An 18,300-nucleotide genomic window follows, 5' to 3' on the forward strand; every position below is an offset into this window, starting at 1 on the left:
TTGATCGCAGTGGGAGTGGGTAACTGTCAAATTTGAATACCCCCTCCCCCCCCCATCACCAAAGGTGCACAGCATTAAAGCAGAAATTCCCCTTTTGGGTGGAGCTCTACTTTAACTGCCTTCTCACCTTATCAGGCCCAGGGGGTGGAAGGTTACTCACCCTGTCCTTCCTGATAGCTCAATGGGTAGGTGGCTGCCTTCAGGCCTTTCACTGGGCTGGCTTCTTCCCTGCTGATCAGGTTATCCTTCCTAGAAGACGATGGCACAGTGTAGACTTCCTTGTCCAGCACCAGCCCATAGGTAGGCCCATCCTAGGCTCCATACTCCAGCCTTCACTCCATCTTCCACCCTACACTACTCCTCCTGCTGATCAGGATCTCTCACACTTCAAGGGCTGTGCTGGCCCCATGCCAAGCCTCCTGCTTGGGGATTGGCCAGGATCTCTTAAGTATGTAGATCAGCCCCTCCTCATTCCTACCTACTGGCTTCTAGAAACTTCTGAAGCTTCCAGAGCAGGGGGAGGTATCAGGAAACTGACCTGCAGAGTAACCTGGGTGACTCATCCCAGGCTGACTCATCCCAGGCTGCTATTCAACCTCTGTCTCAAAATGTATTAGTCACATTGTGCAACATTTTAAAAGAATCACACATGATGTTCAGTTCAGTGTTTCTTTTTAGATGAATTGCAAAGACCATTTATACTATATTATTTTTTTTTTTTTAATATATTGAGTGTCCCCATAGGTAGCAGCACTTGGGAGGAGTTAGTGCCCATATAAATTCCAGGATTAGTGGGGCCTTGTGAGTTGGCACATGGGAGCCAAACACCCCAGAGTTCTCCAGATGCAGTAGTCCACTGTCCATGGGCCCTTAACAGGGCTGCCACCCCAGGTATTTCAGCACCCAGAAGGACCAGCTGTAGTTGTCCTGACTCTTTTACAGTTGTCTGCGGACTCTGAGCAGGATGCAAAAGGCTTTTCAGAGTCCTCTGAAGTGAGTACTACTACATATGGGAGTAAGTGTGCCACCTGGGAGCATGTCCGGTTGGGAAGAGCTATGGAGGGGACATTGAGTGTGATTGGTATACTTATGAGGACACTTTGATTTTACTTGGTGATGGAAGCTGCATGCTGCAGACTTAGTATACGTGGGGGAAGTGGCCCCAATGCTGTGGTGCTCCCAAGGAGAAGAAGTATAAGGGAAGGTGGCTTACAAATCATGTACTGGAATTCTGTGCCTAAATGACAACTACAGAATGTCTGACCTCTGTATGGCACTCCGCACCAAACAATTCTGTCAGTAAGTCTATGTGATGTTAGATGGCACAGACATTTCTGAAAAGTTACAGTAAAGTACAGAAAATGGATTTCATGTGTGGACATTCCTTTATTCTTCAATACTAAGGCCTATGACTAGAGATGTCACGAGCAAGCCTATGGCCAGGAGTTTGGCACAATATGGTGAAGGATTTCACCTACCAAAGGTGGGTAACTGTCTTATCCAAGAAGAAGCTGGACAGGGACTTGTGTGTTTCCCAGGTCCCTTAGAAGGGTTTTATTCACAGTGGGAGAAATGGCACTGGGTGACCACAGGATAAAAATTAGACTCAACTCATCATAAATAGCTAATACCAGAACACTCCTATTAGAAGAGTTTTACAATTATTACTGACAGTGGAAGTTAACCGCTTCCTGACTGCCCTATAGCAGAAGTACTGCTACAGGGCGGCAGGAATGTGAATGTGATTTTGTATTTCTGGGTAGGGGGCGTGCGTCTACTCTCCCTACCTGTGCCACTATTGACTCCTTGGCATGTCAATCACCAGGTCCTGGCCGCCTATTTTTGGACTTGGTGATTGTCGGCAGAGCTGACAGGGGAGAAGTCTGTAAAACAATACAGATCTCTCCCCAGTCAGTATGACTAGGCTGCTTTGTATTGCTCTGCGCAGCTTGTGTACATAGTAAAACACACACAACACACAGTTAACCCTTTGATCTCCACAGATGTTAACCCCTTATTGCCCAGTGTCATTAGTACAGTGTCAGTGCTTTAATAGCACTGATCACTGTATTAGTGTCATTGGGATGTCAGTGGCAGTTAGTCAGTTCCCCCCTCCAGTTTCAGAATGCCCACAGTCCTGCAATAAGTCACTGATCGCCGCCACTACTAGTAAAAAATAAATTAAATTAAAATTTCCAGTATATATACCGCCATTTGTCGATGCTATAACTTTCACATAAACCGATTTAGATTAGAATTAAATTGTTAGCGCAAAAAATGAAAAAAAAAAATCACACAGGTGATCAAACACCACCAAAAAAAAGCTCTATTTGTGGGGAAAAAAGGACATAAATTTAATTTATGTACAGTGTTGCATGACTGCGCAATTGTCAGTTAAAGTAACACAGCGCCATATCGCAAAAAATGGCCTGGTCAGGAAGGGGGGTAAATCCTCTGGAGGGTAAGTGGTTAAAGAAGAATTCTAGGCAAAAAGCTAAAAAAATTAATTTTTCATATTCCAAATCTTCAGATTCAAAACCCAAACTCTACCAGTCAAACCAACAATAAAAACCATTCTGCCTCCGAGGTGCTTCTCTTCATAATCACATAGTTAGGTTGCACAGCAGTGGGCCGCAGATTGGACACCCCTATCCTATGCTATTCTGGGCAGTGCTGTTCCACTTCTATCCACCAGTGCTAGAGAGATTCTGATGCATAACCTGATGGATTGTGGGAAATCACATGTTGCACATAGGGCAGCTCTTTCACTTGAACGGGCTGCCCTATGCGCGTTTGTCACCCAAGAGAAGCTCCTCCTCCTTTTTTGATTGACAGGCTTAGTGCAATTTTTAAACGCACATTTTGCTGCAATTGCCACAATATGCATACATTTTGTCACAATTTGGAATGTTGGGCAGAATCGCAGCAATTCTGAACAGGATTCCAAATCTCCTAATGTGAACAGGGCCTGATCGCTGCTACACAAGTCAATTGGTCAGCCATTCTCCTATCAGCATTGGATACTGTTTATTGCGGTTATTCTTTATCTGATGTATTTCTGTGGTATAACAGGTACTACAGGCTGATGCTTTCTAACTGTTAGGCTGGGTTCAAACTGATGTGGTGCGGAATTCGCAGCGTTTACTGTGTGAATTCCGTACCGCATCAGAATCGCACCCCGTTCACACGAACTGAAAGCCTATGAAAAAGGTACCAGGAGTGTAACGGAGAGTAAGCGGGACAGAACACACAAGGCAGACGGCAAACACTTAAAGCTTTATTAAAACAGACAACAGTCAATCAATGGGGAATAGTGCAGGGAGAGAGAGTCCAAAATACTTGTAATCCAGCCCCGGGGGGCAAAGTTAAAGGATCTACAGCAATTTGTAATCCAAGAGGCAGTTCATAAGCAGTCAGATAGCACAAGGGAAGCATGCACTCATGCAAAGCTGATGCGATAGTCCCAGGCAGAGCTGACAGCATTCCAGGCAGGGCTAACGTAGCTTCTGGGATCCCCCTTCCTCCAATGGGGCTCAGGCAGAGCCGGGGGGCCACTAGAGTCCAGCTGGACCCCTCAGTGGTTGCCCAGCAGAATGGCACAACAAGAGAGACCAGCACTGACCTCTTAAACCCCCTGAGCAGGAAGAGAGGCGGAGGGGGGTCATTAGCAGGTGACAATGAAGAGAATGGAACTACAGTAATTTAATTTGTGGCTGTACACAGAAAGGACTGGTTGGGCAGGATAATTAGTGGGGGAAATACATTAATACAAAAGTAAGGCACGAATTAGGGATGTATACACTAATTGAATTTTGGACCTTTTGGTTTAGGGGCGAGTTAATTACAGCTAGGGGTCTTTGGCACACAGGAGTGAATACTAATTGGAGGAAGCTCTTCCTATGGCCAGAAGGGATTAGGAACAAGGAATTAATACCTGGGACTGGCAGAGACCCATATCGTGACAAGGGGCATCTCATGGGGCCCCCTACTGACCCCGGGCCCTCGGGCAGTGCCCGAGTTTCCAAATGGTCAGTCAGCCCCTGCACAAAACATGGTGCGATGTGCAGAATCGGATTGCGTAGGTGTGAATACCCATGCGATCCCATTCTGGTGCGGACCCAAAAAAGAGTCCTGCACCTTTTTGGTGTGCAAATAACATGCGATGTACTGCACCGCATTTGTGTGAACCTAGCCTTAATCAGCTTAGAGTACTAGATTTTCAACTGGTTGATTCATCTTTGCACAGATCCTCACCCTTAACCCGTAGCAATACACTCTACTTGCAGTCAACCAATTTGGTGTAAATTTCTGGTGCCTTTGCATAATTGGGTTTGGGGATGCTCATAACAGGCCATACCTGGATGGAAATTCAGCAGGTTAAGTGGGGACCTGTTGGAAAATGTCCACAAAATAGTGTATTCCAATGGGGGAAGTCACTCTGCCAGCCCCTCCCACCAGCCATGATCTGCCTGACTTGCACAAAGAGGAACAGAAACCCAGTGATGATGTAATTGGACACAAAATATGGTATTTCATGAAAACAGTTTTTATTTAAAAATCTAATTACCATGTTGATGACATGCGGGGGGAGTAATGAGAAAGCAGAGATGGAAGATACAACCATAAAAGCTTCAGCTTTAAACCATAAATTAATAATGAGCATGGAGGTGCTCGGCTGTCCTCTGGAGAATCTCCTTCTCGTTGGCGTAAAGAGGAATCTTTTGCTCCAGGAGTTGCCACCGCAGTGTTATGTTTTTATCTGATTTTTTAAGGTTCTGAAAGGACAAAAGACTGAAATATAAAGACTGAACAGGTGGAAGTGTAATGCCTCTGATCCAGAGTCCTGATGGAGATGTGCAGCCTATAGAGATAAAAATGAGTGTGACACCACCCCCGAAGGGTCCTTCTGTTCCTGGTGCTGGTGACTCTCTAAATAATACCATACTTTCCAACTCACCTTGAGGCTAAGAAAAGAGTTATTTTTGGGGGTTACACCAACCAGCAGGGTAAAACAACAGCAGTATCAATAAACAACAACCTGTACCAGTAACAGTGTGCAAGCAATATAACCAGTGGTGTATTTAGGTTTTCTGCTGACCTAGGCAACACAAAAATCATCTGCCCCCACAGACACAACCATTATCCCCCCCTTCCCCTCCCACAGAGAGAGCCTGACACTGACTGGGAGTACCTTCCACTAACCCCGCCTGGAAATAGAAAGACACCCACCTTCACAGCTCTGGACATCACCGGGAACGAGAGTCAGGCTCTACATACACCATCAAGCGGCCCGCAGCCTCTCTCAGATCCCACCTGGTTCCCATGATGCACGTGACCCTTCTTCCATCCCTTCTTCTGGGGGGATGTGCTGCCCCCCTGAAAAATGCTGCCCTAGGCAAGTGCCTTGTTTGCCTTGTGGTAAAAACGCCCCTGAATATAGCAACAGATTTAGGAACAAAGCACACCCGACAACATGGATTAGAGATCAGGCCTCTAGATCTTTGTCCTAAGAAAGTGCCCCAACTACTGGAAGAAACACAGGGACCTGTCAAAGGTACAGTCCCCCCTAACCCACAGGCCAGTAGTCAATCACCTAAAGACTGTAAATTTTCTCTCCCTTCCTGCCCAGGTCATTTTTCAGATTTCAGTGCTGCTATGCTTTGAAATTACAAATTACAAATATTAATCACAAATTACATTTTTGTCATTGTTTTGAATCAGACAGAGCTTAATTTACTTTCATGGTATTTGATCACCATTGGATTTTTATTTTTTGGTTTACATTAAAAAAAAAAAAAAAAAGAGAAACATTTTGAAAACAGTTTTTCTTAGTTTCAGATATAAAGTATTGCAAATGAATAATTTGTCTTCATAAATTTTGGCCAAAATGTATTCTGCTACATTTCTTTGATAAAAAATAACCCAAATCAGTGTATATTATTTAGTCGGTGTGAACGTTATAGAGTCTACAAAGTAGTATATTTGAAAGTGGATCAATCCTGATGTACCAACGGCCTGTCTCACAGCCCTAAAATGTCAGGACAGCACAAATAACCCAAAATGACCCCTTTTTTGGAAAGTAGACAGTACAAGGTATTTAGTAGGAGACATTAAAACTGAACACATAATAACTACACAGGCTCTGTGGCTGATTGAGGTGGTAATTAAACTTACTTGGTGCCTTATCTGCATTAACCTCCCTAGCAGTCTGATTATGTCAGTATTTCTGTGCTCAAAGCGGTACATTTTTTTTGCATGGAAATATGTTGTTTTTGTTTATTGTAGGCCTGTAATTCTTAGGAATAACTCACTGAAATCTGTCCGAACAAGAGTCTAGTAATCATCCCGGGTATGATAAAATTTGAAACACAAAATCATAAATTACAATATAATAAATAATCATAAAAAATAATAATATAATAATAATAACTTTAATTCAATAATATAATCAAACCAAAAACACTGAAATTTGAAATATAGCGCCAAGTTGGCACGTCACTGATCAAAGTCGCAGAATCGTTTTCAGTGTCTGATGACAAATTTCCCCACCAATCATTATCACTCAATTCTGCAAGTGGTTCTGATTTACTATCGCTGTTCTCTAGCCGGTCTAAAACCGCTTTTGACCTAAAGGGACGCTTTTTGGACGCCATGGACATTTCTCAGTTTCCAGGCAGAAAGAACAGTAAAAATGCAGGAAGGGCGCAGGACAAAGCACTCGGGACAAAATGTATGTGAAATGGTTTGATACAGGAATGTTATACTATGTGATTTTAGTGTATTTAGTGAATGTCACTTTTAACATTTTTCCGAATTTTCCGCCGGTTCCGTCCCCCGTATGTCCCGACGACGCAGGGAATGGAACTCGGAAGACAGATGCCGGCATTGGCCGGAGGAGATGGCCCGGGACACTGCAGGGGGGACATCGCGGGGGCGAAGGACAAGGTAAGTGCTGGAGGGATCCCAGAGCAATGCTGCAGTGTATTCCCGAGTGTAACTTGGGGGGGGGGGGTTACCGATTTTGGTACTGAATGTTAACCCCGAGCTACACTCAGAAATACCGCCAGGGGGGTTAAATTACTCTCAGAACCTGTGTAATTAATATGTGTTCGGTTTTAAAGGGATGAGGTGACAACCCTAACTAGGGAACATAGAGGGAAAGTTAGCAGAAGCAGAGGAAGATGGTTGCCATGGGTAACAGAACTGTAGGGGGATCCTTAAAATCAGGGTTAGTGTGGTAATGATGCAGGGTACTGGTATACAGGAGGGAAGGAACACTCACTAGCAGCTATAGTTGAGGAAGGAGGAAGGGATTCTTGGTGTATAGAGGCAGATCTGAATTTGGTGTGAATAAACTGAAACTGGGAATAATATCTCTGACCAGACTTGGAGCAGAGGCTGAACAAAGTTTGGTTCATATCTCCCTTGTCTGAGTAGAAAGAGCACATCAGTAATACAATCTAACATCACCTGCTGGGAGCAAGCTGAGTACTATTCAAAGAAGTAAGTTGTGTCATCTTCCAACAACCACACCAAAGACTCAACCTCTGGCACACTAAAGGAAGGAGTGAAAACATCATGGCCAGGGGTGGACTGACAACTCATGGTGCCCCCGGGCAATAGGGGATCATGGGGCCCCTGTGTCCTTGCCCACACTCAAACAACACCCAAAAAAGCCTATGAAAGGTACCAGGGGCATCTCATGGGGTCCCCTACTGACCCCGGGCCCTCAGGCAGTGCCCGAGTTCCCAAATGGTCAGTCCGCCCCAGGGGCGGACTGACAACTCATGGGGCCCCGGGCAATAGGGGATCATGGGGCCCCTGTGTCCTTGCCCAAACTCAAAAAAGCCTATGAAAAAGGTACCAGGGGCATCTCATGGGGCCCCCTACTGACCCCGGGCCCTCGGGCAGTGCCCTAGTTTCCAAATGGTCAGTCCACCCCTGGTCCGCCCTTGATCATGGCCATTAGATGTTAACATATCTGAACCAAAGGCTATACTCCAAATGAACATCTGCCCTGATCAACTAAGATATGTGCTACCAAAATGCAATCCAGCAAAATTAGGCAGCAAAGGTCTTTATTCCCTAATGCCAATTCCACACAACCGATAGCCTTCCCTAGAAGCATCTCAACATAAAGGACAGCAAATACTCAGAGCAAATACTTTCCAGTTCCCAAGTTGATCTGGTCATTAGTGGGTGTCAGTGTTATGTCAGCAGCAAGGATGGCCAAATCTGTAGCTACACTCAGGAAACTAGGACCAAACTATATACAGAAAAGTAAAGGTATTAATAGCAAAACAAAACACATGCAAACACCAACAAAACAGAAAACATCAAGATATAAGTGAACCATAAAGCAAGTGACAAAATGCTTAACTAGCAACCTAACAGAGTAACTAAAGCCTAACAAACTACCTATATACAATATGTACAAAACGAGGAGCACTGGTAACCAGAGTAAACTGGAGAGGCAGGGAACAGATGGGAAGGGGGAACCAAGATTGGGATCAGGAACACAGAGAGCAGCAAGGCCTAGGATACAGGGCAGGAGCGAGATCAGGAGCAGACACAGCAGGGTACAGGTACAAGGCAGGATCAGGAAAGAATTGGACTCAGAATTAAACAGCAGGCATGTATCTGGCTGACAGTCAATGCAAGAGCAAAAAACTGACACAAAGTGTAATAGCAGAGGAGGACTTAAATACCCTCCCAGCAGCCAGCACCAGGTAGCACATGGTTACGGATGTAGCACTACCCTCTTAAAAGTTGCTGGATAATTTTTGTGCTCCCTTTAGCTCTGGAACCCTGTCTGAAAGCCCAACCTCTTCTGACACCACAGTACACTCTTAGGGCTCATGTACACTGCAGCTCCTAAACTGCCGTTTAGGAGGTGTTCAGCATTTTTTTCAGCAGCCCCTGAACTCTCCTTAATGTTTTCCTATATTTCCATGTACACATCGTCATTTACAGGCAGTTGAGTTTACAGTGTTTTTTTTTGCATGCACAAAGCTTGCATTCAGGAGTAGATTTTACCAGCGTTTCAAACGCCAAACACTTGTAAAAGTGTGTAAACGCGCTTAACCGCGTTTATAAGCATTTGCGTTTAAAATAGTTTTTTAATTTTTCCATGTCCAGATGCTGTCCAGAGCCTTTTTTCATCATCAGAAATGCATGCAAAGCGTTTTCCATGTATTCAAATGGACCCGGTACACCAGCGCAGGCAGTTCCAGATTTCGTGTGAAGGAAAAAATGCGGCATGCATTATGCTCATGATGGGATCCATAGTGAATACAACCAGAAAAGACCGGTCATCTCAACACATACTGCTCTCTCTGCTTCTGCTCTCTCTATTTCTCTCAAAATGTCTGAAATAGTTAATTATTTACTGTTTTTCAGTGCATTCTGGGCATTTGGGAAGGTCTTCTGAGGTTATCTTCCCTTCCTTTTTCGAATGGACAGAGTCAGTGATCGATGCCAGTCACTGACCCTGCCCATTCATAACTGAAACATAGTAAACTGTGTTTACTATGTTTCAGTTTGTGAATAAACAGGAAGCTCTGTACACAGCTATTCCTAGGCTGAGGCTGCAGAGATAGATATTGAGTGCTGTGTCCTTAATTTTTGTCTCAAACCTTTCTCTGTCTCAAAGGTGGAACGTCAGAGATCTGCGTAGGCCCCTGATATCTGAACAAAGCCCCCCAACGGGGCTCTTAAAAAAAATTGTAAAAATATAAAAAAAAAAAAAGTGTCAAAAATATATAAATAAAATAACAAAGATAAAAAAAAAACTATTGACACCAGTGGCTGCATTTCCAGGGTCACAAAGTTGCACTTGCGACCGGGCCCTGGTGTTCTGCCACTGGGCTTGGAAAGTAGGGCCTGGCCAGAGGTCAGGGGGGCCCTTCATGGTTTATTGCACCTGGGCCCTGAAGGTTCTAGTTAAGACACTGGTCAGAAGAAATGTGGAAATAATAAAACAAAACTTTCTTGAACCTGCAAGAGTTTGTCCAAATTCTCCTTTGTGTCCAGGTGGATGTTGACAGCAAGAGTCTCTATCCAGGCATTGTCTGTATTTCGAGGATCATCCAGGTACCCGCGGAAGACCTATCAAAGAAGATAGATATGTTGTTGGGTCCTAATGCTGTTAACCTGATTTGGTGCACCAAAATGTAATCAGCAAACTACCAACCTTTGTCCCAGAGTCCAGCAATGCCAGAAATTCACTCAGGTCTGTATGCTCTAGCAGTTTCTTGAACCTAATGGGAACCTTCTGTCCAGGATCCAGCATGCCCTGAAAAAATATTCCCAGAATGCAGAAAAAAGATATTACCCTGAATGCTCTGCAGTGGAATGGTTAGCATTTACAGGAAAGGTGGACTGCAGCATAGTACATACACTTAAGCAGACCTAGCATTTACACCATACAAAGACATTTTAGACAATTGTGTGCTTACAACAGTTTGCAGAAGGCCCTTTTCTGACTGTGATATCATGACTTGGCACCTTTGCATAAAGTGAGTTCCATGAATACATGATTTGACCAGCGGCAAGGAAGAACTCAAATGGCCTCAACAGAGCTCTGACCCGAACTAGAATGGAATGGGTCTTCTCATCCTCCTCTTTTGGCTGAATGGACACAAATTCCCACAGACACAATTCAAAATCTTGTGGATATTTTGCCACAAAGAATGGAAGCTATTAAAGCCGCAAATGCAGGGGGATTGGGCAACACGGTATTTCTGCCCATGTTTTTAGAAGAGAATTTCCCACAAGCTAATATAGGTGTGATGGTCAGGTGTTCACAAACTTTTGGCTATACAGTCTAATTAATTTGATTATATTTAAAACTAAAACATTTTTTTCAAAATGTAATTCCGAGGGTGTTTGTATTCTCCTCATGCTTGTCCTCTGGCAGCCACCATGGTAAGCCACATCACCATCCTGCTTTCATAGGTCAGAGTATTTTTGCTGGCAATGAAGTGCTGTGGCAGTCTTACACATACACACAGAGTGACAGCTATCACCGTTTGATCAGTCTTGTGATATTTGACCAGGGGTGGACTGACCATTTGGGAACTTGGGCACTGGGGGCCCCAGGAGATGCCCCTGGTACCTTTCATAGGCTTTTTTGGGTGTGGTTTAAGTGTGGGCGAGGACACAGGGGCCCCTTGATCCCCTATTGCCCGGGGGCCCCATGAGGTGTCAGTCCGCCCCTGTATATGACCTATGATGTGGGGGTATGTCCAGGGGTGTATTTATCACAAGGCAAACAAGGCATTTGCCTAGGGCGGCATTCTTCTGATAAAGGGACAGAAGAAGGGACATATGCGGCATAGAGACCAGGTGGGATCTGAGAGAGGCTGTGGGCTGCTTGATGGTGAATGCAGAGCCTGAATCTCATTCCCAGGGATGTCCAGAGCTGTGAAGGTGAATCTCTCTCTTGCCAGGGGCAGAGATGTGTGTTAGTGGAAGGCTCCCTTGGGTGTGGGGGGACAGGGGTGTTGTTGGTCAACGTCAGGCTATCTTCGCAGGAAGGGGGGGGGTTCCATTTTTTTGTTGCCTAGGGCAGCACAAAATCTAAATACACCACTGAGTATGCCACATATTCAAAGAGGTTCATCAACCCTATTGCTTTTCAAAGTGACATGAGCTTCTGATTTATTGAATGAGAAAGTTTTACAATTCCATCTGTTTCATCTGCAGCATAGAATTTATGTGGCAGTTTGTTTTACCCAGGAAGCATTTGGATGCTGTGATGGACTGCCTAACACCCTGACTGGGTATCTCCACCAAATTACAGCTTCATCCACTCTGGAACTCAAATATAGAAATTTTACCCCAAGCATCAGACAGAACCAATGTTGGAGTAAAACAGGATTGACTTTATTAACAAACAGCACAGCTTTTATACACAAAACCTTCCCCCTAGACAGGTATGGCACACATTACAAATCCCAGGAGAGAATTACATAACATAAACAAATAAACAATCAAACACAAGAAAACAATGGATTCCTTCCTGGCACCTAGTAGTTTGGACTCTGGAGGTGATTAAACAAAATAAGAGTTTATCACCAAAACCTACTTACAGCAAACAATAGTTGATGCCAGGAAACCTTTAGCAGAAAATCATGTTTCTTAACCCTACATGTGATGGAATTCACCCCCTGCCCAGACAAGACATTGCTGAAGAATAATAGTTCCACTAGCAGCTCACAGAATCTGTCCCTACAGCCCTAATTGCAATGAAAGTGTAGCTGGTATAATTCATGGCCAGCCAGGTACCCAGAGAAGTGATATAACTCTCTTGGGAAAAGGTTCTTTGTAACTCCAAGAAGGGGGTCTCCCTAGTCCTGGGTTCATAGTGGGTGGGAAGGAGGCTGGCCCCCAGGCCACTTCAGGAGCCCAATTCACGGTGGTTTCCGTGACAGGTGAAAAAATTACATAAAACGGTACATAATCCAGAGTACATGCCCTCTAACATCAGTCATCCAGGAGGTTCAGCCATAATTCCCCAGAATGACATGTAATACTCGGTGTAAACGCGAGTGCTCAAACACCAACCTAACACCAAACAGCCCATTGGTATACATTTTTCCCTCCATCATTACTATCATTTTTTCCCTTACCCCCGGTAATGACCAAAGCTCGTTTCCTTTCCACCTCACTACCAGAACTTCCAGAATATTCTTGGATGCTGTCTGGTTGGGGCCGCTGGCTGAGCCGGTGCTCCACCTAGCAATGCAGTCAAAAGATGAATCAGTAAATGCAGCCACATTGCGAAATGATTGCCAAAAACAAGCATGAAAGATACTCTAAAAAGATGCAGTGTACCCTAGCAGCCACTAACTTGACATCTGTTTTGGGACCTCTTACTTACAGCCTGCACAGAGATATGTATTCTGTACAGAGATACTGCATATTGTCCTTTGTACTGTGCTTACTTTGTGCTCTGTCCTGACAATTTTCTGCTGCCTTGCTGTGTCCTTTATACCATCTGATCCATCATCTCCACAGGCCTACTCTGTTCTCTGTGCTGTCCAACTTTATCCTCTATGCTGTCCTGCTCTGTCCTCTGTACTGTCTAATCTGCCTTCTGGGCTGTTCTGCTCTGTCATTTGTACTGTGTACTCTGCCTTCTTTGTTGTCCTGCTCTATCCTGTCTACTGCGCTGCTCTGTCCTCTGTACTGTCTACCCAGCCCTATGTGCTGTCCTGTTATGTCCTCTATGCTATTCTGCTGTGTCCTCTGTCCTGTTCTGCTGTGTCCTTTGTACTGTCCTGCCTTGCTATCCTGCTGTGTCCTCTGTACTGTCTACCCAGCCCTCTGTGCTGTCCTGCTGTGTCCTCTGTACTGTCTACCCAGCCCTCTGTGCTGTCCTGCTGTGTCCTCTGTACTGTCTACTCTGTCTTCTGTGCTGTCCTGTTATGTCCTCTGTCCTGTCCTGCTGTGTCCTCTGTCCTGCTGTGTCCTTTGTACTGTCCTGTCTTGCCATCCTGCTGTGTCCTCTGTACTGTCTACTCTGTCTTCTGTGCTGTCCTGTTATGTCCTCTGTGCTATCCTGCTGTGTCCTCTGTCCTGCTGTGTCCTTTGTACTGTCCTGCCTTGCTATCCTGCTGTGTCCTCTGTACTGTCTACCCAGCCCTCTGGCTGTCCTGCTGTGTCCTCTGTACAGTCTACTCTGTCTTCTGTGCTGTCCTGTAGTGTCCTCTGTGTTGCCCTGTTGTGTCCTCTGTCCTGCTGTGTCCTTTGTACTGTCCTGCTGTGCTATCCTGCTGTGTCCTCTGTACTGTCTACCCAGCCCTCTGTGCTGTCCTGCTGTGTCCTCTGTACTGTCTACTCTGTGTTCTGTGCTGTCCTGTAGTGTCCTCTGTGTTGCCCTGCTATGTCCTCTGTACTGTCCTGCTGTGTCCTCTGTGTTGCCCTGCTGTGTCCTCTGTGTTGCCCTGCTGTGTCCTCTGTGTTGCCCTGCTGTGTCCTCTGTACTGTCCTGCTGTGTCCTCTGTGTTGCCCTACTGTGTCCTCTGTACTGTCTCCTCTGTCTTTTATGCTCTTCTGCTGTGTCCTCTTTACTATCTACTCTTCCTTTTGTGCTGTGCTACTCAGCCCTCAGTGCTGTTCTGCTTTGTCCTCAATACTGTCTACTTTGCCTTCTGTGCTTTCCTGCTCTGCTACCTGTGCTAACCTGCTGTGCCCCTTGTACTGATAATAATGTAGCAGGCTCCTTGTACAAGAGGATTCAGAAGGAATCACACGTTCAGCAGTCAGTCCTTCCTCTCTCTCCCCTATTTGTAAAACCTGGGCATTCTGCCAAGTTCATGACTCATCCACTACACAGCAAAGAACGCTGGGAAGGGGAGGAAGCAGGAAGTGAAGGGGAGAACGGAGACACACGAGGCTGGAGAAAAGACAGGGACATGTGGAGCCCGTCCAAGCAGAGGAGGAGGCACTACAGCACTCAGCGCGGATAGAGGGACCCTGCTGTGTGTTCAGAGTCTGGTGAGCTGTCCCCCTGGAGAGAGTAAGACACACCATTTACACTTTGCATATAGACTGGGACATCCGCACCCCACTGCTGGGATCTCACCCATCCGGGGCCCTGTACAAGCCACAGATCCCCCTGCATGCTTTGCCCCTCACCACCAGTGTAATTGAGACTGTCTGCCCTGGGGACTGACACATACTGGGAGATTGCATCCTGCGACTGCCCCTGGTCTTGGGGTGCTTTGTGTTGCGTTTAGACACTGAGGTTGGACCCTCTCAGCCCAGAAAACTAGTGAAATTGGATGTAACCCACACCAGCTGAAACTCCAAAGAAGCCTTCAGCTGCTATTTACTTCATTGTAAGGCCTAAACGTGCACCAACTAGAGCTCCACCGTTACAAGGACTGAAGTGGGGGAATCTGGCTTAGTAGCCTTATTAGAGGTACCTCTTTATTGCATTCTGTTCTGACTCTGAGGTGATTTTTGGCTAACGCCCCTCAGAAGCAGAATCATACACCGGTGTGGGTAATACATTTCATTGATAGAGTATAAGTAAGTTTATTTGTTTGATATCAGTTGTATTCTGCTTAAAGTGCGACTCTGCCATCCGGAGACTCTTGGCTGTGAAGCCCTCTAGTGGCAGACCAAATTTACTGCATTGCATAAAAGAAGAAAAGTAAGTTTTGAAGTTGAAAGGGGAACCCCACCCCTCTACACTGCATTTCATTCTCCATAAAATTGTTCTTGTTTCATTTAACCCTGTGTCAGCAAATTTCTTGGCGGGGTATTTGCTATTCATTACCAGTTGTGCCAGAGGGATTGGGTTTGTTTAGGGTTGGATCTACTGAGCGCAGGACCCATAATATATTCCAAGGGGCAGTGCTACAATAATAACAAAGGTGCAGCGCTAAAACCTCCATAAATAATGTATGATAATATAAAGTGCAAAAGCTTATAACCTGGGAAATTGCTCTGTCATACAAGGTATGTCAAAAAAATATATAACAGTAATGCACATATATTCCCAATTTCAGGAGAAATACATAAATAAATAAATGAAGTGACATTAGTGCAAACGTACATCCACAATAGTGACTGTTGGTGCTAAAGTGACAAAGTCTATATAGCAAATTCATAGGAAGTGAAGCTTCAAAGCAAGTGATCCACTGTGTGTCTTTCCCTGTAATAAATGTGTGATTTGTCTCTAATAAAACTAGAAAAAGGAGAACAGAGACTTTCAGTTCCACGTCAACAGGTAGAACATATACCATTGACAACTTCATCACATGCAATAGTAAACACGTAGCGTGTTATTTAAATCAGCACACATAAATATAAAAAATCCTCAAAAATCCCTTAAAGTCATATCAATATCCTTCCCCTGAAGTACCAATAATTAATAAATTAATAGACTTAAACCCAAAATTCACAATTACAGTGCAAAATCAAGTCCCAAAGTAATTTCCCAAAAAATTATGCAAAAATAAAATAATCTAAAAATATAAATACATCAATCAAATAAAATAAATTAAAGTCCCAAAACACAAAGGGGTTTATTTACTAAAGCTGGAGAGTCCAAAATCAGACTCCCTTCTGCATAGAAACCAATCAGCTTCCAGGTTTCATTGCCAAAGCTTCATTGAACAAGCTGAGGTTAGAAGCTGATTGGTTTCTAGGCAGAAGGGAGTCTGATTTTGGACTCTCCAGCTTTAGTAAATAAACCCCAAAGTGTCCAAATAATGAGTCCAAACTAAGATCAAATCTTGATAGGAAGACGCTTCCTACTCCACTGAAGAAGATGCAAATCAATCACAGGTGCTCTTCAAATCCCTTAAAAAAACAAAACAAAATCTAGACATAGTATATTACCTTTTAAATAATATACCCCAAAGTGCCACACATGTATCATGCACAAAGAACACTCTAGTGTCGCAGCACTCATGTGAAAAGTATATTACTAAGTAAATGTCACTGCACACCTTATACCAAGTGCAAAAATCCGTGACAAGATGGCAACGGAGCAACATGCCATCAGAGAGCTCCATCGCCCCACTGCCTAATCCGCTGCCATCCGGGCGGCAACGGACACTACGAGGGCCCTGACACACCTGCGGCCCCTAGTGAAGCATCCGGGAGGGGTCCCGAGCAGTTTTGGCCCCCTCTGAAATCGCGGCCTACTACAACCGGCGAAGCCGTGGCCTCGATTAATTCGCGGGCCGACTTGCGACCGCCGCCGAATCGCGGCGCCGCCGCTCCGTCCCTCGGCTCTCGCCCTCTGACACACAGCGGGGTGGTCCTCCCCAGGCGGCCCCTGACCCTCTCCACCATCTCCAGGGCCACAGCAGCCTGACGCAAGGCGACAACAACCACCCCACCAAAGATCAGCCTAGCAAGGACCACCAAGCTGACAGCAGCCCAGGACCACCCCAGGATACCTGCACGGCAGCACCACCAGAACGGGTAAGCTGCCACCACCGATCCCCACCGACCTGCCAGCCTCCGCAGGGCCCTCCTCACTAGCCCTGCGTCCATCCCTGACTACCAGGAACCAGCTCAGGCCCACTGATCGCTGCTCCGCTGCCCAGCCCATACATTGCTCCTGGGCCCACCCCTGGACACCCTGCACCCAGCTACCGGGCACCCAGCTACCACCCCTGGACACCCAGCTACCGGGCACCCAGCTACCACCCAGCTACCGGGCACCCAGCTACCACCCCTGGACACCGAGCCCTCACCACCTGACACCCGGCCTTAACATCTCCAGTCACCGAGCCGCCAGCATCACCAGACGCCGTGCCTACCAACACCCCCAGACATCGCACCCTACGACCCCTCCACTCGCCGATCCACCGGACCCACTGAAGACCCCTCGGACGCCAGCATACTGCACCCACAGATTGCAGCCAGCCAGCTGCTGCCCTTTACTCCCACTCTCCCCCTACAGAAGGACTCTAGTGGACTCCTCCATGGTGATACAGACTCTCCACATCACCTTGCCCTGACCCGTATCCCTTCACTCCCCTGACCCGAACAGCACTGCACTCACCCCAGCATGCCACCTGCACTTCTCCTCCTCGTTTTCCTCTCCTCCATCCCAAAAATCCCCTCCCTCTACCCGCCCACCCCCCCAAAACAGCTCTACATTGCCCCTTCACTTCTGCCCTCTCCCCACTACGGCACTCACCACCTCCTCCTGGTACTCCACTCCCCCGTCGACCCACGTGCCACCACTACCAGACCCACACGCTCCTGCACCTCCCATTCCCATGCCACCCTCCTCACCCTTCTCCTTCTCCTATCCGCTGGGGACATCTCCCCGAACCCTGGCCCCTCACCACCTCACCCCCCTCCAGGAACCCCCCCTCCAGGGACCCCCCTGCTCCCGCCAGCCGCCGCAACCCCCTCAACCTCATACCTGTGCACCTCCTCCCCGCATCCATCCCCCCTCTCTCGGTTGCACTTCTGAACGCCCGTTCGGTCTGCAACAAACTAACTGCCATCCATGACCTCTTTATCTCCCGCTCCCTCAACCTCCTAGCCATCACCAAAACCTGGGTACAGGCCACTGACTCCACCTCCCCTGCGGCACTCTCCCATGGAGGTCTCATCTGGTCCCATTCACCAAGACTGAGCGGTCACAAAGGTGGTGGTGTCGGCCTGCTCCTATCACCGCTGAGCACCTTCTAGGTCCTCCCTAACCCCCCCTCCCTAACCTTCTCCTCCTTCGAGGCTCACTGCATCTGGCTCTTCTCACCCACCCCCCTAAGGATCGCAGTGATCTACAGCCCCCCGGATCCATAGCCCGCTTCCTGG

At 46.5% G+C, this 18,300-nt stretch overlaps 1 protein-coding gene across 1 annotated transcript in view; it reads right to left on the reverse strand.

The window, feature by feature from the left end:
• Positions 1-3,257: 3,257 nt before the first annotated feature.
• The window catches only part of LOC149449522 (transient receptor potential cation channel subfamily M member 2-like), a 372,880-nt gene continuing 357,837 nt past the window's right edge, over positions 3,258-18,300 (reverse strand). Inside the window, exons 31-34 of the mRNA XM_089693136.1 lie at positions 12,633-12,738; positions 10,193-10,294; positions 9,997-10,107; positions 3,258-4,775 (exon numbers count right to left, since the gene is read on the reverse strand). Of these exons, the coding sequence (XP_089549262.1) occupies positions 4,650-4,775; positions 9,997-10,107; positions 10,193-10,294; positions 12,633-12,738 (445 nt within the window). The 3' untranslated portion in view covers positions 3,258-4,649. The remainder of the gene's footprint in view (positions 4,776-9,996; positions 10,108-10,192; positions 10,295-12,632; positions 12,739-18,300) is intronic.

The sequence above is a fragment of the Staurois parvus genome, unplaced genomic scaffold, assembly GCF_062004578.1.
Source record: "Staurois parvus isolate SC_StPar_1 unplaced genomic scaffold, SC_StPar_1.0 ptg000615l, whole genome shotgun sequence".
In the NCBI taxonomy this organism is placed as follows: Eukaryota; Metazoa; Chordata; class Amphibia; order Anura; family Ranidae; genus Staurois; species Staurois parvus.